General features: G+C 48.0%; 11 protein-coding genes across 11 annotated transcripts; 5 read left to right on the top strand and 6 right to left on the bottom strand.

The window, feature by feature from the left end:
* Positions 1 to 575: 575 nt before the first annotated feature.
* FOXG_12041 (uncharacterized protein) lies at positions 576 to 1364 on the bottom strand (the record flags this gene model as incomplete). The annotated part of the gene is made up of 1 exon (XM_018391772.1): positions 576 to 1364. One exon carries the CDS (start codon positions 1362 to 1364, stop codon positions 576 to 578), a length of 789 nt encoding a protein of 262 aa, XP_018250492.1.
* Positions 1365 to 2045: 681 nt separating this feature from the next.
* FOXG_20658 (uncharacterized protein) lies at positions 2046 to 3361 on the bottom strand. The gene has a single exon (XM_018400954.1). The coding sequence runs from the start codon at positions 2563 to 2565 to the stop codon at positions 2224 to 2226; it is 342 nt and encodes a 113-aa protein (XP_018250490.1). The 5' UTR covers positions 2566 to 3361; the 3' UTR covers positions 2046 to 2223.
* On the top strand, positions 2932 to 3180 carry FOXG_20659 (uncharacterized protein; the record flags this gene model as incomplete). The annotated part of the gene is made up of 1 exon (XM_018400955.1): positions 2932 to 3180. The coding sequence occupies one exon, from the start codon at positions 2932 to 2934 to the stop codon at positions 3178 to 3180; it is 249 nt and encodes an 82-aa protein (XP_018250491.1).
* A 134-nt stretch (positions 3362 to 3495) lies between the features above and the next one.
* Positions 3496 to 5869, top strand: FOXG_12039 (uncharacterized protein). The gene is made up of 3 exons (XM_018391771.1): positions 3496 to 4032; positions 4085 to 4510; positions 4561 to 5869. Exons 1-3 carry the CDS (start codon positions 3789 to 3791, stop codon positions 5511 to 5513), a joined length of 1623 nt encoding a protein of 540 aa, XP_018250489.1. The 5' UTR covers positions 3496 to 3788; the 3' UTR covers positions 5514 to 5869.
* On the bottom strand, positions 5463 to 6846 carry FOXG_12038 (uncharacterized protein). Its single transcript, XM_018391770.1, has 3 exons — positions 6704 to 6846; positions 6429 to 6655; positions 5463 to 6375 (listed from the first exon to the last, which is right to left on the bottom strand). The coding sequence occupies exons 1-3, from the start codon at positions 6806 to 6808 to the stop codon at positions 5772 to 5774; spliced, it is 936 nt and encodes a 311-aa protein (XP_018250488.1). The 5' UTR covers positions 6809 to 6846; the 3' UTR covers positions 5463 to 5771.
* Positions 6847 to 7815: 969 nt separating this feature from the next.
* Positions 7816 to 9342, top strand: FOXG_12037 (uncharacterized protein; the record flags this gene model as incomplete). The annotated part of the gene is made up of 3 exons (XM_018391769.1): positions 7816 to 8059; positions 8116 to 8424; positions 8483 to 9342. The coding sequence occupies 3 exons, from the start codon at positions 7816 to 7818 to the stop codon at positions 9340 to 9342; spliced, it is 1413 nt and encodes a 470-aa protein (XP_018250487.1).
* Positions 9343 to 10493: 1151 nt separating this feature from the next.
* On the top strand, positions 10494 to 12974 carry FOXG_12036 (uncharacterized protein). The gene is made up of 4 exons (XM_018391768.1): positions 10494 to 10903; positions 10957 to 11342; positions 11391 to 12264; positions 12315 to 12974. Exons 1-4 carry the CDS (start codon positions 10580 to 10582, stop codon positions 12735 to 12737), a joined length of 2007 nt encoding a protein of 668 aa, XP_018250486.1. The 5' UTR covers positions 10494 to 10579; the 3' UTR covers positions 12738 to 12974.
* Positions 12791 to 14628, bottom strand: FOXG_12035 (uncharacterized protein; the record flags this gene model as incomplete). Its single annotated transcript, XM_018391767.1, has 2 exons — positions 12791 to 14057; positions 14105 to 14628. 2 exons carry the CDS (start codon positions 14626 to 14628, stop codon positions 12893 to 12895), a joined length of 1689 nt encoding a protein of 562 aa, XP_018250485.1. The 3' UTR covers positions 12791 to 12892.
* A 229-nt stretch (positions 14629 to 14857) lies between these two features.
* On the bottom strand, positions 14858 to 15501 carry FOXG_20657 (uncharacterized protein; the record flags this gene model as incomplete). Its single annotated transcript, XM_018400953.1, has 2 exons — positions 15417 to 15501; positions 14858 to 15358 (listed from the first exon to the last, which is right to left on the bottom strand). The coding sequence occupies exons 1-2, from the start codon at positions 15438 to 15440 to the stop codon at positions 14858 to 14860; spliced, it is 525 nt and encodes a 174-aa protein (XP_018250484.1). The 5' UTR covers positions 15441 to 15501.
* A 477-nt stretch (positions 15502 to 15978) lies between these two features.
* FOXG_12034 (uncharacterized protein) lies at positions 15979 to 17755 on the bottom strand (the record flags this gene model as incomplete). The annotated part of the gene is made up of 7 exons (XM_018391766.1): positions 17584 to 17755; positions 17412 to 17531; positions 17115 to 17362; positions 16702 to 17064; positions 16558 to 16649; positions 16475 to 16508; positions 15979 to 16421 (listed from the first exon to the last, which is right to left on the bottom strand). The coding sequence occupies exons 1-7, from the start codon at positions 17712 to 17714 to the stop codon at positions 15979 to 15981; spliced, it is 1431 nt and encodes a 476-aa protein (XP_018250483.1). The 5' UTR covers positions 17715 to 17755.
* Positions 17756 to 18566: 811 nt separating this feature from the next.
* On the top strand, positions 18567 to 20699 carry FOXG_12033 (uncharacterized protein; the record flags this gene model as incomplete). Its single annotated transcript, XM_018391765.1, has 11 exons — positions 18567 to 18732; positions 18783 to 18922; positions 18977 to 19048; positions 19108 to 19268; positions 19326 to 19419; positions 19483 to 19632; positions 19682 to 19859; positions 19911 to 20122; positions 20178 to 20386; positions 20447 to 20536; positions 20594 to 20699. The coding sequence occupies 11 exons, from the start codon at positions 18567 to 18569 to the stop codon at positions 20697 to 20699; spliced, it is 1578 nt and encodes a 525-aa protein (XP_018250482.1).
* Positions 20700 to 20783: the final 84 nt, after the last annotated feature.

The following is a 20783-nucleotide window of genomic DNA, read 5'->3' as shown; positions in this document are numbered from 1 at the left end:
GAAGAAGATTGTAAACTTCATTCTCATGAACATCTGAACCGACTGTTAATTCGGAGGGCCTCTTTAGAGTGGAGTCAGGTCCTTTTATGTTTTGCGTTGCTGCCTTGATCTTGAAAATGGTCGCCAATTCTTTCAGCTCTTGTCGCTTCAGTGACGTTGGCCAAGGTGGCGCGATTGCCTAGAGGCCTATAAAAACAACCATTTCAGACCATTTAGATAACCAACGATGTCAAGATCCCGATGTGGAAATTTCTAAGTCACAAGGTTGGTAATTCTACTTGTTTTCGTCACCTTCATGTTGAGTTCTGTAGGTCTGAGTGTTTATTTAGCTCTACAGTTCCCATGTAACTTTTTCAACCGTACCTACACAACTTTGCGTTATTATATATACCAAGAATTCAAGGTCATGTCAGTGAACTACTGTGAAGCTTAGCGCACTCTTCTCTAAAGCGGCGTGAGGTTTGAGTAGTATCCACATGCGTCGGCACATTATGCTTGTAAACAGTGGCATGTGTGAGAAGGCTCTGTGAGTTGATACAAGACTTCGATGTAATGCGGACATATGAGTTCCTATGTTAGATAAATACAAATAGACAAGCAAGGGATGACCAGATGGCAGCCGTTGATATTCCATAATATCTCATGGCCCCGGAGTCTACATCAGCTTCATCCCATTCCCTTCCCATTTCACGAGCCCTGATAAATTCTGGCCAAGGCCTGATCTCAGACTTTATAAGGGCATCTTCTTCGTACCTCTCCACGAAACTAGCATTGCCTTCATACAAGGTTCCATTCCCATCCGTCCCATTGCTCTTAAGCCTAAAGCCGCACACCACAGCCGGATAACCGTCCAAGTCCTCCTCCAAATCGCCATCACAGTCTTTCGGATATCCTCGCCAGCACTGCATTGCAGGCGTAAATGTCCAATACCCATAAGTCCCGTTTGGCGTTGCGTTAAAGGGGGCAGTAAACGACAGCACGACGAGTCTGTCCAGAGTGACGTTTTCCAGTGGCCCTGCATCCTTTTTGAGAGCTTTGATGATGGCCTTTTTGTTTGTCATGGAAGTGTTGAGGTTTGCTGGAGCTGGTGCTTGATGGGTTGCGCCGTCAGTGCTGTTGATTGTTGCGTTGGCGATGATTCCCATTCTATAGCGCTGTATATTGCAGTTTCCTTTGCCATCGCCGTTTTCTTTGGCTCTTTCCGCGGTGCAGTTTACGATTTCTGATACCCGGATTGGTTGACCCATCCTGGACCATCCTTTGCGTCCTGTGCCGCTGAGATCGAAGGATTTGCAGTCACGTCTGGACAGCGAGACAGCTGTAGCTGAAAACACCAAAAGGAGGATTGCTGCAAATAGCTTCATGATCGTGGCTGCGGAAAGGGCACTTTTACTGAATCCTCCTTCTGGCCTGATTGTACTAAACCTTATACTTATACTATGCCTAGAATTTAAATATGGCCCCCAACGACTTCAGCTTGTCGAGGGATACTTATGACATTGGCCAAGGCTTTAGCAATAGCTTCAAGCCTATCGAAACAAATTGATCAACAACTAGCACCGCCAGAAACGGCAGTGCGGGGCATTTCCGGGCACAGGTGGGAAGAAACCAGGAGACTAGATTTGATGGTGAATTAATAACAACTAGTCTAGTTTACAAGGATGGTGTTCCTCCTAGCCCTTAGGCTTTTAAGCCTGATTCTTGCTCGTATAATTGATTCAATTCAGCCATCTCCAATTAACATAGCCCCCTGATCTTCTCGACATACTCTAGCCCAATTGGGTCACCCCTGTGTTGATCTTGTAGCAGATGACTTTGGTAACAGTTGATTTGAAGCGCTTCAGGTTCCTCTCCGCCATCTTCCAAGGTCTTGTTGCAAATCACATGTACTACGACAGATATTCTTGAAATGTGGCCGAAGCTTCTCCCCTTATGGCTTTATCATAGTACCAAAACGTCAACATGGTTGGTCCGAACTGGCACTCACTTAAAGCTAGGTTTCACAGTAGAGCAGTAAAGAGGCTCGCCGCTAGAATTAAAATTTCGTTCTTTATCACCTTCGGCCAGTGTTGGGGAATAGATAAAGATTAGGATAGAACATAAATTATAAATACCGCCGAGACACTTTGACCTGTCTCCCGTTGCTCCAGTGCCATCACGTCTGTGATTAGAAGAAAGTGATACCACGAAACTAGTTACTAACTTGATCTCAGCGCTAAGGCATTAATCATTAAGTAAAGGCTCGGGCCGCAGTAATTGACAGATATATCTCAGATGCCTGCCCGTATTAGAGCTACCTGCATCCCCATAGCCTTCGATGCTAGTGAGGACCATCCACACCTCAGCAGGTGGCTGCAGGTCTCCTTCACCCAGAACAGAGTCGTGGATATCTGGCGCGGAGACTCGAACTTCCCAGGTCACGAAACAGACACGATGAGCGGGCTGAGGGTCTGGCGGGATGTGACTTTCGGATTTGATATCACGGGTCTGACGGAGCCCCTTAGTTGCCCTCGTCAGTTCCGCAAGGTTAACCCCTACCAAGCTAAGTTCATCGAGCTTGTCCATCGGGACTCTATCGAACAGTCCCTGTCGCAGACTCCTACGACGATGGGTATGACTTTAGCTGGCTTACCATTGCACAAGCGCACAGTGGGTTGAGCATTGAGTGAGGAAAGGGTGAGAAAGAAATCTGGTTCGAGGACTTCTTCAAGAACGCCATTACCGTCAGTCTTGGTTTTTTTCCAGGCGTTGGCCCTCTTCTCTCCATCGCATTGAGCCTAGGATGGACAGCGGTTGTCAATCCCGATCGGTTCATGTACGAGCTGAGCGAGCCTCTGGGCACCGTCGGTTAGACTACCAGAGCTGTTCGAGGATGATGTTCGCAAGAACTCAACCGAGATCAGAGCGCTCACTCGTGAGTCCTCCTGGAACATGGGGCCTGCTGAGGCTCTGGTTGAGGTTAAGAAGCTTGAGGAAGAGGAGAAGAAGCAGCAGAAGGTTTTGGGAGAGGTTCAGTCGTACTTTCAGCAGGCGCATGAAGTACTCCTGGTTGATGAGGCGAAGTATGATATGGAAGCTGGTGCTGATGAGGAGCCTGGTGAGGTTCTCGTTGAGGTACCTCCTCAAGATGCTCCTACTAATGGGCACGCTGTGGAAGCCGTGGAGTGGGGCCTACACTGATGCTTGAAAGCCTGAGTAAGAGTCAAGAATTGCCTTCTTCTGAGGACAATTTTATACATAGCTTTAACACACTATATGGAGTGTTATGCCAAAAGTGTTTCTTGCAAGTCTTTTTCCAGCTGCCTGCGCTGTCTGTACGGCAATACAACTAGGAATATAGAGGTCGGTTACGTCGAGGAGCTGCTGATCCCGAGTCTAAAGCGAAGCATAATAAACGTTGCACTAAAATCGGGTTATTGCGGAGTTTTACTTAAGCTTATCTACCGACCTACCTCATTCGGTAATTCTTCTTGCTCATCATCCACTGTCTCCAGAGTATCATTGATGCCAAGCATACCCCTCAGTTCGTCAGTCAGTCCATCGCATCAACTCGGTTAGAATGCGGAGGTAATTGATAATAAGGTCCTGCTTGATGTCACGGTATTTAGATGCAATGCGACGATCAATACTGGGCATCGTACGGGTTCAGAATAAGGTCCGATCAACCACGGCGCCGGCGCAATGGCAGCACGATGCGTCGTATTTAAAGGCTGATGCACCCGCAGAAGCATAGGCGGCACTCCCATTAACGTGCAGCGAATTGCGAATCAATCCAGAATCTTTCCAAAATGGCTCAACGTATCATAACCTTTGCGGCCCTCCTATCTAGTGTCGCAGGGCAGTCAGGTGGTATTCAGAGAGGTCTCCAGTATGGCGAGAACTGGGCACCTACCACCAAAGACTCTGACCTCGTATCGGCCAATTTCCCTGATATCAACATCACACTCCGATCCCCGGCGTTCTTGAACCCTGGAAAGGTACCCGCGCGCTTCTCCAACGGCACGGAGGGTCCGACTGATGAAATTGAACTCGGTGAGATCACCAGTCTCGATTCCTCCATGAAATGTACTAATTCACTCGAAAGACTACTTCATTCGCAATCTAGCTCAGAAGCATGACTGGATGACCTATGAATCAGCGGCTTTTCAATCCGAAGAAGGCCGTGCGATTCCATATGTCTTCTTATCCCTGCCAAACACCAACTCGAGCAGCGACAAGCTACGCATCTACCTCCAAGCCGCAATCCACGGTAATGAGCCCGCTGCCGACGAGTCTGTTCTTGCATTTTTAGGCAAGATGGATGCCGAGCCTTCGTGGGCCAAGTCAATATTGGAGAAGATGGACATCAAGATCCTTCCTAGGTATAACGTCGATGGTGTTGCATATTTCCAGAGACAATTGGCGTCCAATCTTGATCCTAACCGAGAGCATCTGAAGCTCATGCGTGGTCAGTCTAGGGAGATCAAACGAGTTGTCGGTGAATGGAACCCTCACATTGCTCTTGACATGCGTAAGTAGTCTTCATTATTCTTCAGTTGCTATGACTAATCTTCGTTGCAGACGAGTTCACCGCACCGACCATATACGGCGGCCACTACCAACACGGCGCCGACTCTCTGCTGTCCGGCGGCATCAACCCCAATATTCATCCCAAGATTCGCGAGCAGCTACTTGACTTCTTCATCCCAGCTGTAGGGGAGGAACTTGAGTCTCACGGCCTCCGGTGGGAGCCATATGTTACTGGGCCTTCCAACCGCACTGAAGGTTCACGCATTCGCTTCACTGAAGCTGTGACCGAGGCACGCACGGGCCGTAATGCCGTCGGGCTGACACAAACGATCTCATTTCTCCTCGAGATGCGGGGTATTCGTATCGCCAATCAGCATTTCCAACGTCGTGTTGCAACGGCTCTTATCAAGATCCAGTCCATTCTTGAGTTAGCGAGAGATAATGCTGAGAACGTCAAGTCTGTTGTTGAGGATGCGCGTGATGAATTCATCAACAGCGATGAAGACATTGTCATCACAGACTCCTACGTCCCAGAGAACAGGACATTTACCATGGTCGATACTCGCAACGGCAGCGTGGTCCAAGTGCCGATCGACTTCCAGCGGACTACCCCATCCATTGCCAATCTCACCAGGTCCAGACCCGAAGCTTATGTGATTCCACGAACTTGGTCCGATGTTGCAAAGAGACTCGAAATCCTGGGTCTGAAAGTTGAGAGAATGAACTACGAGTTTAGACGAACCTTGGAAACTTTGACGATTGAGTCTTCTGTTGTTGAACCTGGACTGTATGAAGGGACGTACCTCAACACCGTCATCACCAACTCAACCATTCGAGAGGTGGTACTACCGGTCGGAAGCTATTACGTTAGCACGAGGCAACAAAATGCAGCTTTGGCCTTTATCGCACTTGAGCCGGAGAATATTGATAGCTACGTCAAGTTCAACATCATTCCGGTTGAAGCGGGGATGGAGTATCCTGTATTCAGAATTCCACGGGAATGAACGAAATAGGTGGTATTGCGATAATCCTCTAATTACAGATTCTGAATATCCCATGACTTCTTCAGTTAGATGCAGGTTCATACTTCGGATGCCAAATCGATCCGAGCTGGGTGTCAAGTCCCGCCTGTTGGTCGTGTCTTTCTGATTCACCAGTACTCAAAGCACCTATATATTGGATTATTGAAAATATGGAATCTGATCAGTAAATAGCACCCCGTAAAGACAAAAAAAGCAAATATTGCTTTTAAGTAGCGTAAGCTATCCCACCTTCCAGTAGACCTCCATTAGCTCTTGCGCCGTAAGTGTCTCAATGTCAGGGAACATCTCATTCAAAGAGCCCCGGTATTCCAGGTCGCCATGACCCTCAGCCATCCACCTTTCGAAAATGGAGAGAAAAGGTAAGAGGACTTCCTTGGGAAACTTGGGGTAATCCTTCTCATGTCCCGGCAATTCCGATATCTCGAACCTTCTCAATTTGTCCAAGTTATCGTACGTGACTGTAAACTTCTTTCCCTTGGCCTTTTCGGCTAACTCAATCAGTTCATTGAAAGTCAACCTTGTACCGATGATCCGCAACTCGGTTGGCCAAGACTCAAGGTCGACTGCCGCGATAACGAATTTTGCAACATCAAGAGTATATGTAAAAGCCAAAACTTCGTCACCTGTACCCGGAATGGCAGCCGAATTGTTGAGCATATCCACCACGAGGGTGCCATGGTTGTAATAAGTCTTGATACCGGACGGAGGAAAGAAGTAGTCTAAGAACGTTCCGTTATGGACAACAGCCCATTCTAAACCACTATTACGCAGCATTTCGATTGAGTCAAAATAAGACTGTAGAAGAGGGAGAATTGCCGGGCCACTGCTCACCACGTTAATGACTATGACAAATAGTCGTCTCCATGTCAAACTTACTCCTCTGGGTATTTGATAGCAAAGGAGCTAGGGATGAAGCGTCGAGTAACGGACGATGCATCAGCTGCCTTAATCAAGTTGTTCTGAGAACGGGACAACGAGGTCTTGTTGATGCCGAAAGCACTTATGATAGTGTCAACTTTGTTTTCATCGAGGAACTTCGTCAATGAGGCAACATCGTCGTAATTGACTACGAAAGACGGCAGACCCAGTTCAACATCAGACGCCTACATAAGTAAGTCTCACATGCCTCAATATGCTCAATTTTAACATACCTTGCGAGTAAGGATGATCCCTTCATGCTTTGACTGATTTGCCAACACGTCGACCAACGACCGGCCTAGGACGCCACTGCCGCCAGCTACAGCAACTTTGACCATTGGGTAAATCTATCGATGACAATTTGCATAGGTTGTGTGTGACTGCACGACGGCCACTACTCCAGGATATATAGTGATGTCCCGGACATAAAACTTATCTCCATAAGCTGACTCGGCCGTATTGTGGGGCATGGACTGACACTTGAACAACGGTGCCGTATATTTATCTTGGAAGTAAATAGGTACCTTGATGCAGGGATCTCCAGGGTATCAGTATAAATAATTCATATTTATGATGATTTCGTGGCTAGAAGCCCTTATCAGTGTGCGGGTTACATGTATCTATTTACCTACTAATATATAGTGATATTTACTCTATGATCTTAAATCACAAACTTCTTCGATTCTATAATTAGTCTTCAGCAAGATTGCACTTTGCAAGTACGGTCGCTACTCCAGATAACATACTCGACTGGCACGATGTCGGATAATGCAGCTAAGCCGATACGTTTCAATCGACAGTTTTGTAACTATAGCGACAGCAACTTTATGCATAAGTCTGTCGATGCAATAATACTCACTGCAATACAGAGTAGAAAGAGTGCTTTTATGTTCTCCTTCAGCTATAATTATACGATGATAGCGGGGTCGAGTGATACTTTATTCCCATTTGCATGCATGGTTGGGTGCTGGGATTATCGAGACATTGCCCAACCAACAGCAATTCAGCCAGAGCATATCATCATCTGGCAGAAGATGCAGTAGTTAATAACAAAGAAACATCGAGGCTGTGCTACATAAAAACACAGTAATGTATTTTTTTTTTCCGTATCACCAGGCAAATCCTCGCCCCTTATGTGATCCTGGCTCTTTTTCAATGTGGTATCTCCACAAATGTTGAAATTACAAAAAAGGGACGCTTTTTAGCGCTGTTGCCTGGGATATGCATTATAGCCCGCAAATCACATTCCCTTGAGTAGTAGTTCTATTTAAATAACATTTTTGAGCTTTAATAACTTGTGCTTTAAAGATTTATAAAGTTGTATCCTGATACATGAACTGTCAAAATGAACCAATCGTGGATTGCGTGGAATGGCCCATATCAGGATTATGTTAATGGCTTCTGCGCCTCTGACCCATATCTGGCCCAACCAGACCCTAAGCCTCTTAGATGTGGAATTTCCTGGGAAAACCGCCTGGTCAATATTCGGGCTATCGAGTTCGGCAATGATCAAACTGACAAGCTCCTTGTGTTGGCCCTTCAAGGGCCGGTCTCTCTGGCTAAGCATTTGGCACAAAATAGGAAAGGTGGTAAACCTCGACGAACGGCGTATGTGTTTGAGAATATGAACAGAGACTTGCAACAGTTCTTGGAAACCACTTTCGAATGCATCCTTCTTTGTTTACCAACTACGAGCGAACAGTGACCGCTTCATCCACAAGCGGTGGGTCTTGCAGCGTGCTAACCTCGGGCCTCGCATTGCAGCAATATCTCTCCATGTCACCTCGCAGCTTGGTTACCTTACCGAGTAGCCTTATCAAACACGCTCCCCTCAGGTGCTCGGAGACAGGAAGATATGTAAGTCTGACCCGAGTCAATGGTAAACTTGATAGTGTTGGCACTGTAAAGCGCAAATGCTTTGTTTGGAACAAGTTATCAGAAGATGGTTGGACCAGTAAGTACTGGCTCTTTCCATTGAATTCAGTTTTACTGGTGTTAAACTTACGTTTTAGGCATAGTTATATGCGACCCAGTCTTAAGCAACGTTGTGACAAGGAATGAGGCTGATGGCAGAGGGCACGTTTTCCCAGTCGGTCAGCAACCAGCTGGAGGAGCTTATGTCGATTTCTTTGCCTCGGATATTGGAATCACGGCGAAACCCGGCCCGCCGAAGACCAGTATCGCCGACGATCTGTGCTATTATCTCGCAAGCTATTCTTCGCTGCCAGGCCTGACTTGCGAAACACCGGACATTGTCTCCTTGTTCCTCAAGAAAATTGTCGGCAGCCTCTACATGACGCATCTCGATCAGTTACGTAAAACTATTGCTCAATCACAGAGCCCGGTGCGATGGACCTCTGACTTTGCGAAATTGGACCTGGCAGCAGTCGAGGTGAATTGGAGTGACTGCCAGACTTTGGAAAGGAGGCTACAACTGCACTGCCTGGACTTGGAAGGTATTCTTGTTCAACTCCGGCTCCCCCTTGAACGTCCGAACCCTCGAGAAATAAACTCCTGGCAAGACGTGGCGGCCGATTTCCAGATGCTTTACCACCAGTACAATCATGCCCGAAGCTGGGTCGAGAAACTTAACTCCTCCATGACTGCCTTGACCGGCATAGCGGGTAACAGACAGGCATTCAGAGAACAGCAAGTTTCTTTAGAAGCCGCCGTTAGAACCAGAAATATTACAACGCTAGGATTGGTGTTCATACCGTTAGCATATGTTGCTACCCTATTCAGCATGTCGGGCGACTATGCGCCTGGAGGGGAAAGTTTCTGGCTTTATCTTGTGATTTCAATCCCGATGATGTTAGCTGTTTTAGGAGTGTATCAGTGTATGAATTACAGCAGACATAGGGGGGAGACCTAGCACATTTTGCTTCGGCTCCCATCCCAACTATTTCGGGCTATTGTAAGGATCGTCAAGGAAAGCAAGAATATAACCCTGCATAAATTGACTGGCTTCAACCTACAAGTCGGCAGTTATCCGCATCATGATCCAATAACCTATAAGTTCCGAATACCAATGGCGTTTCGGCATGATGGTATGCTCTCAGCCACTTACAGTGCTTTAAATTTGGAAGTTTGGCTGCAGGGTGCGATATAGATTGTTATCTGGAGTGTATTTGTTTGTGCAAGGGATCATTTAACGTGTCGCCTAGATGCGTGCTACTGGCTTGCTGGGGGATGTGTCTTAGACGTGAGGTCTAAGCGGGGGGATAAGATTTCGGCCAAGAGCCAAGATCCGCGTTTCGGTTACCCTGCAGCTGTCAAGTTTTGTTAAACAAAGGCTATGTTGGATCCATTATTGATAATTGTCTTTATAGAAGGAGTATCTCTGTCTCATATTCTTTGTATTCTAACAACTTCGAGCGAATTTGATTGTTCATTGTGACTGCAACTGATTTTTCACTGGAATTTGACTGCTAATGAATCAGCGACCCGATGTCAATGACATTGTACGCCCAGCTACGTCCCTATCTCTTCTGTCAGCGCTGTTTTCATGCACCTAGAGGACAAGCGATAACAGATCGTAGATATGGGAACAAATTTACAAAATTAAAGCACAGGACCTTTGGCTTCGTGCATTGTTTAATATAGTGACTGTTGAAAAATGCAGGCATTGCCTCTTAAATTCCGCGGACGAAATAGGGGCAAATGGTGGACCCATGTGGTGACCAATAGAGTGCTCCTACTGAGATTATTTGTGTGGTTAAAGTAAAATGACTTGCAGCACCACATAATGCCTCTAGTCTGCAGTATAAGAAGCTTTCATAGTAGAATATAGTATGGTGAATGATCGAGCGCCATATTTCAGGTAATTAAAACTGCCAGTGTGTGAATAATTCTTCCTCAAAAACGTTCATGAGTTATCGAATTATTATCAGCTCGGTGGTTCCTCAATCGAGTCAAGCGTCTCACCTGAAGACTAGCTCTAGGCTGCAGTGGCTTAGACCAGCCCATTCACCAATCAACCACCATCACAACGTTTAGTCATCCAATCTCCCTTAAAACCATCGCATCCTTCATAATCACGCGAATTCTCTCATCTCAAGTACTCATTTCTTCCTAAATATCCTTTCATCGCCTTACGAGCTCCAGTCAAGATGTCAACGAGAAGGAGCGCCAGAATTCGGAACATTGACTTGGGAGTCACTGCTGAACCAACTAAACCTGCACTCGCACCCGCACCTGCTGCCCCACCAAAGAGGAAGCGCAAAGCCCCAGCTGAAGACGAGAAAGATGAGCCGACGACGAAAGGGAAGAAAGGACCGGCGAAGAAGGTAAAAGCGACAAAAGTAGACAATGCGAAGACGAAATCGAAGGCCAATGCCGCAGCTGAGATTGAGACCCAGAAGGAGACGGTGCCAGTTCCTGATGATGTCTTGTCCGTTCTGCCAGCCGAGATCCTTCAACAGATCCTCGAAAGCGTCAGTCTTCACCAAAGTCAAGAGTTACTTGTTAAATGCTGACCTCAATCTAGGTCAATGACCCGAAAAGCATGGTCAAAATGGCATGCACTTCCAAGAGATACTATGCTCTCGTAATGGCCATTATCCACAAACGCATCTCCGTCTCAACATCCTTCTGGGCGCATATTCCCCACGTCATCCGTCGCATTGAACCTCATCTAAGCATTGCCCAGAAGAAACAGCTCAAGAGAGAGGGACAGTACAAAGGTCAGCAGGAGAAGTTCTCAACTCGTCTTGACCCAAATGCCGTGCCTCCTTGTGCCAGCAATGTCAGGCAGATGATCATTGGAAAGATTGATCCCGGCAAGAAGCATAAGCCTCTCGTGTTAAGATATTTTGAAGAGGTTTTGAAGAATCTTCATAACTTGGAAGTATTTGATGCTGAGGACCTTACTGAGTGAGTCAATCTGCGCATAGCGGTTGTGTTATACTAACGAGATTGAAGGTCAATGGCGGAGAGTCTTTCTGAATTGAAGAATCTCAAATCTATATGTCTCCACCCTTACGAACGTACCATAAAGTCTGAAGCTATGATTCCACTCGCCAAACTCAGTAATCTCGAGCACATCTGCATCGAAGATCGGTCTTGGGGGTCAATTGCTATGACCAACGAAAGACCCTTACAGAGCATGCTACTCAACTCCCTATCAACCCTTCAAAGTCTGGAGGTTCGAACAGCCAAATATTACTCTGACTTTCTAGGCGATTGGGAAGGTAAACTCAAAGCTCGCAACCCTGATGCTTTGGAACAAGAGCATGATTTCACGGCGCTCAAATCACTGATTTTACATGGGATAAGCTTCAGTGGCGAGTTTTGTAAAAATGTGATGCCGAATATCACAAGAGCTTTTGACTTTCTCAAGCTGAGGGAGCTTAACCTCATGGGTCTTGAAGAGGGCCAGCTCACGTTCTTTAAACATCTCGAAGATATGTTTAGTAAAGCTGACAAGCGAGATATTCACCTGCGAAAGCTGTGTTTGGAGATGAAAGGACCTGGTCATGAATCAAGCTACGCCGAAACAGAGGTACACCTCGAAGGAATGTATCGATTCATCTCGTCGTTTGACTCGTTGACCAGCTTGGAGATACATGACTACAACATGTACAACTCGGCAGTGCAGTCTAATCCCGGCCTGTCGAGACGACTGCTGCAGTCCGTGGTGAAGCATACTGGGTTGGAAACACTGCGCTTCCATTATCGACATATGGGTATTGAGTCGTGGGAGATCCCGTGTGCCTCAGCTGTGACTGTGAATATCTTGATCAAGAACCTACCTTCACTACGGGTTTTCGAGTTTGCGCCGCAAGTGACTAACATTGTAAGTAAATACGCTTCTGTCCCCGTCAGCGGCATACTGACAATCAATAGGATGCAATGGCTCGGGCCCTCTCGCGCGCCAAGAACTTAACAACGCTCCTTTACCCTAACTTTAAAAACTACCACTCAGACCCAGATAACGCCCAGGTGACATTCGCCAAAACATTACTCGGGGGATTCTTGGAAAACGCTGGCAGCTGTGAAAAATTCATTTGGGAGGAGACTTACAAGCTTGGTCGCATCACAGTAGGCTGGACAGATTTTCGCATTGGATCCGGACTGAAGGCAAAGAAGAATTTTGAAAAGCCTGTCAAGATCGAAAAGGGCGATCGTATGGTGATTGTGCAGGATATGCAGCCAAAGAAGTGGGGAGACTCTAAGCAGGTATATTACACTGCTGGTAGTCGATGGGTTGATCGTGTTACGCGGCCGGATCGTCGCGGGGGACCGTTGCAGCTTGTGTATGATGATTGAAATTTGAAGACTGGCATTGCGTTGCGATGAGTAACGAATGAAGTAAGAAAATGGAGACGGCATGTTTAGTTTGCGGAATTATGGTATATCAAACGAGCTCAGACTCCTCTAAAAAAGAGATTTTGCCAAGTGACCATCTGCAACCCTTCTCTAGCCTAGAAACTCAATGTAAGGTGGTCAATCACACCGCAGTCCTTTTCCTCTCCTTCAGGCAACTTGCTTATAACCCAAACTGGCGATTCGAGCCGCAACTCGACCTTCTTCCGTCCATCATCCTGAACACTCCAAGACACTGTAGCAGTGTTCCTTGACCCAAGGGCTACCTTTGCCTTCAACTCTCGGCTCAAGTTCAGTCTCGGCGAAAACAAAATCTTGCTTGACCCTGGCGCTATGACATGCAGACCAGCCAGCTCAGTACAGTACTCGTAGATAGGAACACTGCCCCAAGCATGGCAATCCGAGCGCTGTCTCACATCGTCTTCTTCCCAGGTTGTGAGGTTATTCGCCAACATCTTTCGCCAAGGGTCCCAAACGCTTCCCCATGCTGACTCGTACACTTCGTTTCCAGCGATGGCAAACGCCCTCAGAGCATAGAACATCATGACATAAGAACATTTAGAAAAGTCCGGATCAGAGAATGACTCCTTAAGAAGACGTGGTCGTTCCTCGGGGGTTGCGGCGCCACTGAGGACGGCGAATACTTGGCAATGCTGGGAGTGAGCCTCCTCACCAGCAATATCAGCAGTAGAATCCGTGAAGAATTTTCCGTCGAAGCAGTGAGTGCGGATTGCTTTGACTACAGATGCTGCGCGAGATTCGTACTCGTCCGCGTAGCCTGGTCGACCGACATCTCGGACCAGACGAGCAGCTTGCTTCAGGACATAGGCGTAAAGCATACTGAAGTAAGTATGCCGATTTGATTCACGCCCTGATGTTGGGACTCCCTTATCTGGATGCGTGTCGGTTGCGCCCCACGTAGTAACCCAGTCGACATATTGCCAGACATCCTCTGGAAATCCGCTAACAAGGCCCAAGCCATCGATGTGAGACTCGAAAAACTCGAAAACACCATCAATTCGCGGAAGGAATGACCGTGCATATGCCGTGTCACCGAAGTAAAGGTGGTGGTCGCAGATCTGGAGGATCCAGTATAGGGAGAAACCAGCGATGATTTGCGGTACGTGGGAGGGGAAGCGAGACTGTGTCAAGCCCTCGGGCGTCACAGACGCGGCAAAGTTGGTGATTGTCTGCCTCATCAACCTGTCATCGCCAGAAAGAAGATAGTGAAAGAGGCCGACGGAACGAGAATCGCCAGAGTATCTAGAGATTGGTCAATCAGGGCAATGTGGCGTTGGGGTTGTACTGACTGAAGTTGTTCATAGAAAGGGCAGTCTGAATACCCGTCAAACATGCAATTTCTCATAGTTCTGATGGAGACATCCCATATTTGTTTGGCGTCTTTGTCTCCTGGCTCGTCCCAGCTTCCTTTGACTGCAAGAGGATAGTTGACCTGAGTCGCATCAAAAGAAGACAGCTCGACGGCTTCAGCTCCAGCCGTGATTTCCCATCGCATGACGCGAAATGTTCTAAACCAAAATGGTTCGTACACGATGGTCTGCGACGCTGGTAGGTCCAGTGTTACGTCATCGTAAGGGCCGATGATATGACCATTGGTCGCATCCAGCCTGTCAGATTTCGACCTGAAGAATGGATAAGAGCGCGGTTCGTTCTCATAGCCCTCGCTGTAAGTCACTTTCATTCGGATCTGACTCTTTTGAGTCGCCTTAAACGTCCAGCGCAGAAATGCCGTTGAATGCACGTCCGCCTGGACCTCGAGCGTGTGTGAAGATCCAGCTGCCAGAATAATGGAATGCTGGCCCGAGAGATACATTGAATAAATAATGATAGGATTTCAATTGAAAACTGTTATATCTACATTGATATTCAAATCATAATGTGCGACGCCGTAGTAAAATCACGACTCCTACGGAGAAGCGTCTTTTTTTTATCTTGTTCCCCGTCTTAGTTTTACCGATACTATTACAGGAGTCAAATCGGAGAGAAATGGAAAAGGATCTTCATATCAGGTACCGTTTGTCAATGTATCATTGATGCATGGCCTAGACTTTGTGTAAACACCCTACATGAAGGAAGACATCGTCCGGTCTACCCATTGGAAACAGGATCGAGTTATCCTCTTCAGCCAACCAGCCTTCCCGAGACTCAAGACTAACAAACTCCCCATCCGACTCAACACCACCAACAACAGTTAGCCCTGGGAACGAAGTTCTCTCAAAAGGCATTCCACCCCGAGAAGCCGCAAAGTAGCGAATAACCACAAAGTGAATCTCATTATCGCCTTGTGTGAGGTGCGGAGCGATGTCCAGAGAGTCATAATACCATATCAGAGGACTGCCTCTTGCTGGCCCAACAGCTACTCGAGTGCCGTTGATGATGAGCTTGTATCGCGTGTCGGCTGAAAAATGGAGGAGCGCTCGAGTTGGTTGAGATGGGAGAGTGAACTTGCGAATGAATGTGACGATACGTGCGGCCGTATTTTGTTTGGAGGAGTCGACCCAGTCGGGAATCCAAATCCAATTGGATTGGAGTTGATTGATGATCTATAGAGCGAATTAGCTTAATGGTGCATGAGATGAGCGAGGTCAGGATGCTAGTTACTTGTTGCTCCTGTGATGGCGCCATTAGATCGTTTTCTAGCACTGGGAATGTCTGGTTGCAGTGAGCAGTCTTACAAAAGAAAAAGATATATGGGGTTAATATTTGAAAGGTTGCGAGGCTCGGAGATGCCCCACCCTCCCCATCTTCAGCCCACACTTGGATGCTGGTATCGCCTCGGGGTAGATAAAAGCGAGCATGTGCTGAGTGTGGGGCACTAATCCAAGCGAATTTGCTAGCACTTGTTCATAAGATGGTGGGTGCCAGCTGATCGTTTACGCGTTCACGACGCTAGCTCACAGTGAGGGGAAACGGCAGTCTTAGTTCGAGAGGCCGGACATCGGGTCAAGTGAATGTGGATCATTATACCGGCATCATGTTCCATTTGTTACGACTAAACTAACCATATCGCACAAGACAGCTACCAAAGTTTCTAGCGCTATCCTCCAATCCTAATGTGTTCGAAAATCTAGGTATCAAAAGCCAATGCGCCAGTCTAGTTGACTGCCTAAGCGCAGATTACATCACCGGCCTCCGAATCTAGACGAAGCCACTATGTTACATGTTAAAGCAACACCAGCAGAGCTTCCGAAGCCTGAAGAGTAAACGTCGCCTTTCCCCCCGAGACAGTGGCCGACTCAACCGTACTCTGACCCTGAATCTTGCACGATCCATTCTCAAACGTCTGCCCAGCAACAGTCGGGCTCTGACCAGCATCGACTCTGGATGTAGAAGCAGCAGCAGTGAGCCTCTTGGCCGAAACCGTGGAACCGGAAAGCCCGGAGAGGGTAAAAGACTGAGAAGGACGAGAACCGCTGGTGTAATAATCAGAGTTGTACAGAAGAACCCTGATGGGCTTGTCGTCTTTGAAGATGGCGTATGCTGCGTATCCGGTCGTCTGATCATCCAAAGGGGCTATCTTGTCGGCGCCGGCGAGAGCCATCGTGGCAAAGTAGGCGCCGAAATAAGGAGAACCCATAGAGTATCTTCCCCACCAGCAGTACTGGCCTGTTGGTCAAGGCGTTAGTTGTTACCAATACTGTGGACTGGGGTTTACTTACAATTTCCGATGGTGCCGTGGTGGAAGTATAGAGTCTGCAATGAATCAGCTATATAGCTGGGAGATATCAACGGGATTCTTTACCTCTGTTCCCATAATCAGGGATTGCATGACGTAGTCGAGGAGCCAGAGTCCAGCACCGTAAGTTGGACTGATGCCGCCACCGCCCTGAGTAGCTAGGTGTCATTGTTAGCCATGACAACTACTTGACCTGGAAAATTGACTTACCAGAGTTCGTTTCTCCAAACACATGAGGCTTGTTCTTCCCCGCCGCAGCCGCGACTTCGTTCGCGAAAGGCTTGATCTGGGATGCAATAGCGCTGTGGCTCATCAACGTTGCTAGATTGGCAGTGCTCTTGGACTGCGGGTAATTGTGAGAGCAGTACTGTCTAACATAGCTGTTGGCCTGGCCCTCGGCTGCAGTCAGACCAGCGATGCTCATCGGGCTGGTTCCGAAGAACACACCGGCAGAGATGAGGTTAGACGCGGAGAGATTGCCGCACACGGCGTCTTGCCAGGTAACCTCGCTGGCGTAGTCCGCTGAAGCTGTCCAGGAAGAGCCTTGGGCAATAGGGTCGCTGCTACTGAAGACTGTCACAGAGTTAGCGGTTATTGAATGTCAGTTAGGAAACGGAACGTACAGTTAGGTTCGTTGCCAAGCTCAATGGCATGGAGGCTGCCAATCTGATCAACTGCCTTCGCTGCTGCAGCGACGGTGTTTGCGAGGTTGTTGAGTCGACGATTGAAGCCTATGGTTACTTTCCCATCATATGTGCCTGCCAAGGACATGAAGGACGGCCCGAACGTTAGCGTGCTTGGCGCATCTCCAGCGTTGGCCACTGTGTAAGTGACTTGTTGGCTGGAGGATGCATCGTAGGTAGCTCGGTCCCTGTTCGCCATGTAAGCAGCAACAAAACAAGCGAGAATATCAATCATACTGCGTCGTTCCTCCGATCCTGATAGGCGGCCAAGTTCCCGAAAGATCCTTCAAGTTCTGCAGACAAGTGGAGGTGCTGGGTACATCATTCCAGTAGCCTGGAAACGCGAAGAACTCGAAGCTGCGGATCATCAGCAAATTTACTCTATGTCGGTCGTGCTATGTCTACTCACGAAACGCCGACTGGGGCATCGGCAAGCTGGGCGCTTGAGTTGGATGGCGGCGATGACGGGACATTGAAGGCCAAGCCCGAAACAGTGGCGACCTGTGCGATGACCCAGGCGGTGCTAAGAAGCGAAGCCATTCTTGAGGTACAGTGGCAGTAGGAGTTTTGTAAAAGGAAGCTTGCCAAGATGGTTGTGATAGGCCTTTATTTTACGTGGCATCTAGCTGCCTTTTATTCTTGAGACTTACGGCTTCTGACTTTTTTGTTGATCGTCGGCCTCAAATCAACTGGAATGCCTCAATCCCGTTACTACACAAGTTGGCCACTTACACCAAGCAAAAAAGTATACTAGAGCCATCCTGACCCTGGGGAACATGGTGTTACCAGGCTTTTCCCCAGATTTACTCTAATTTCGGGCTTCTCTCCGCCTATTCCCCAGCCCTGAACAGCTTAATCTCAGTCTCATGATCATCAATCGCTATTTAAACCATGGATGTTTTTCCTCGGCTCAAACGCAACCGAGTGCAACAAGCTCAGAACAAGCTTCCTGCGCTACATCTTTGACCCGAGAAATGCTCAGCTCGGTCATTGTTCAGACGAAGTTGGTGCAGGTGATCAAGCCTCTTATGCTTCGTAGTGGTATGAAGTCTCGGATATCGTTGCCGTGATATCCCTGACAGATGCGCCTGATTGGATCTGTTAGATAGTCCGGCTGCCGTATATGAACGGACTGGTTTCCGCGGCCCCCAGTCAAACTCAATTATTCCCCCTCCGCAGTGGGGTTTGCGCTTCTAGCATGGCCACTAGTTAGAAGGGAGCCAGGCCGGGGACAGACTAGTCTGGGGCCCCGCGTTCTGCAGTGGAGGTTTAAGAATTAAAAATACCACATCCTATCGCCAAGCTCTTTTCCATAAAGACTGATCGAGGCCAAGATCTTGGCTGCATCAAGTCCAGATCTGCATCGCCGACTTGAACACCAACACCGTCAAAATGCAGCAAGCAAAGGCTCACACCGAGACTGTCGAGGACACTGGCGAAGGACTTCTCATGAGGTCCAAGCTTGATGACTTGAGCGTTTGGCAGAGTGTTCGCAGGTTCAAGCGCGTGGGCTGTATTGCTATGCTTGCAGCCTTCTCCGCATCTCTCGATGGCTATCGTAAGCTTTGCGCATGGTCTTGGCGTTTAACTATCTGCTAACAACAACAGAGATCAATCTTAACGGCGGAATCGTCTCCAACGCAGGTTTCATACGACAATTTTCTACCTCTGGCACAACAATCATTGCGGGTAAATATATCTCGGCTTGGGGTGGTATCCAGTCAGCAGGCCAGACCATCGGTCAAGTCGTACGTCGATATTCATACTGGGGATTTCTGATCGTTTGTTGACGGTGTTTCTAGCTTCTTCAATACGCAACTGAGCGTCTTGGTCGAAAGGCTGCGATGATGATCATCTGGGTCGTCTTGACCGCGGTACGTACGCCACGAGACTTACAAGAATCGGCACTGATCACATAACTTCAACCGACTAGAGCGTGTTCGCTGAATCATTCGCAACGCACTGGCAGCATTGGCTTGTGGCAAAGCTCTTTTCTGGCATGGGGGTAGGTATGCTACAATCCACCATGCCTCTGTACCTGTCCGAGATCTCTCCCACTCAGCTCCGAGGTTTCTTTATCAATGCCTACAGTTTGTAAGTCATGATAGTTCTTCAGGACCATTCACACCAGATGTACTAACTGTTAAACAGCTGGTTCGTGCTAGGCCAGCTCTTTGCCTCGGTGGCCCTCAACAGGCTCAAAGCAAACGACCCGCTCGATTTCCGAACCCCGATTTACACTCAGGTGAGTAACCAAGACTCTTTGTTCGAGATTCAGGAAGAATGATTCAATTAACTCGGGTCGTAGTGGGCGATGATTGGCTGCATCCTTGTGGCCTTTCTTCTCATTCCCGAGTCCCCTTGGTGGTTAGCTAGCAAGGGCAAGGTCGAACAGGCATCCCAAGTGCTGAACCGATGTTTCGCCAACGTCGAAGGCTATGATATTGATCAACAAATCGTGAGAGTTCCCCATCGCACTATTTTAACAAATGCTGATACTGGAATAGGAAATCATGACTTCTACCCTCGCAGTCGAACGCCAGCAAGCTGAGCAAAATTCCGAGCTAGGACCCTGGGCTGTATTCAAAGGTCGCAACCTGATTCGATTCATCATTTCCGGCTGGCCCAAGATCACACAGCAGTTTGTTGGTTTAGCCGTCTTCAATACCTACGCGACATATTTCTGTAGGTGTTCGCTGCATGATGCCATGAAAAGCTTCTAACCATATGTTGCAGTCCAATATGCAGGAAACAAGGACCCGTTCCTCGTCACCCTCATCCTCTCATCCGTTCAGCTGATCTCGATGATCGCCACTGCAACACTTACAGATTCCATCGGTCGACGTCCTCTTACCGTATACCCTTACGCGGTGACAGTCGTGTCAGTTCTGTGCCTGGGTATCATTGGGTGTTTTGACTATACAGCCAAGGCTACCAGCTCGCTACTTGTCAGTATGACCTCAACGGGATCACTACCAATTTGGCTAATTGCTGTCCCTGTAGATCTTCTTTGCGTGCCTCGCTACGTTTTCCACCACTGGTGCTTCGGCCATCGGCTATGCCTATGCTGCTGAGATTCCACAACAGCGCCTCAGAGCCCAGACGGCTGGTTGGTCACTGGCCGTGTCTAATTGCATCGCTATCATCTTCAGCTTCTGTACTCCTTTGATGATCAACGGATCGGTCAAATGGGGCGTCAAAACGGGCTTTTTGTAAGTACTGTCTACAAAGCTTGATGTTGTATTGAAGGCCTGCTGATGAATACTATATAGCTTTGCTGGTACCGGTACGGTTGCCGTCGCCATCGCCTGGTTCATCCTGCCTGAGGTTGCGCGCCGAACCCCCGCCGAGATTGACGAATTGTACGTTGGGTTCCATTGGAATTATCTGTTTAGGTGTATGAAGCTAATGCTCGACAGGTTCGAGAAGAAGGTCAACCTTCGCAAGTTTGACAAGTATGTCACAGAAGTCCAGGTACACGCACATGAGCTTCAGGACAGGAAAAAAGTGGTCGATGAGGTTTGATTGAGCCTACGATGGAGGTAAGAGGATGAACTCGGAGGGACACATGCTCTTCACTTCTGGTAGCGGATCTTATAATACTCTTCT

This window comes from Fusarium oxysporum, chromosome 13 (genome assembly GCF_000149955.1).
Source record: "Fusarium oxysporum f. sp. lycopersici 4287 chromosome 13, whole genome shotgun sequence".
Classification (NCBI taxonomy): domain Eukaryota; kingdom Fungi; phylum Ascomycota; class Sordariomycetes; order Hypocreales; family Nectriaceae; genus Fusarium; species Fusarium oxysporum.
Note: the sequence above shows the minus strand (reverse complement) of the source record. Positions and strands in the feature narration are given on the sequence as shown.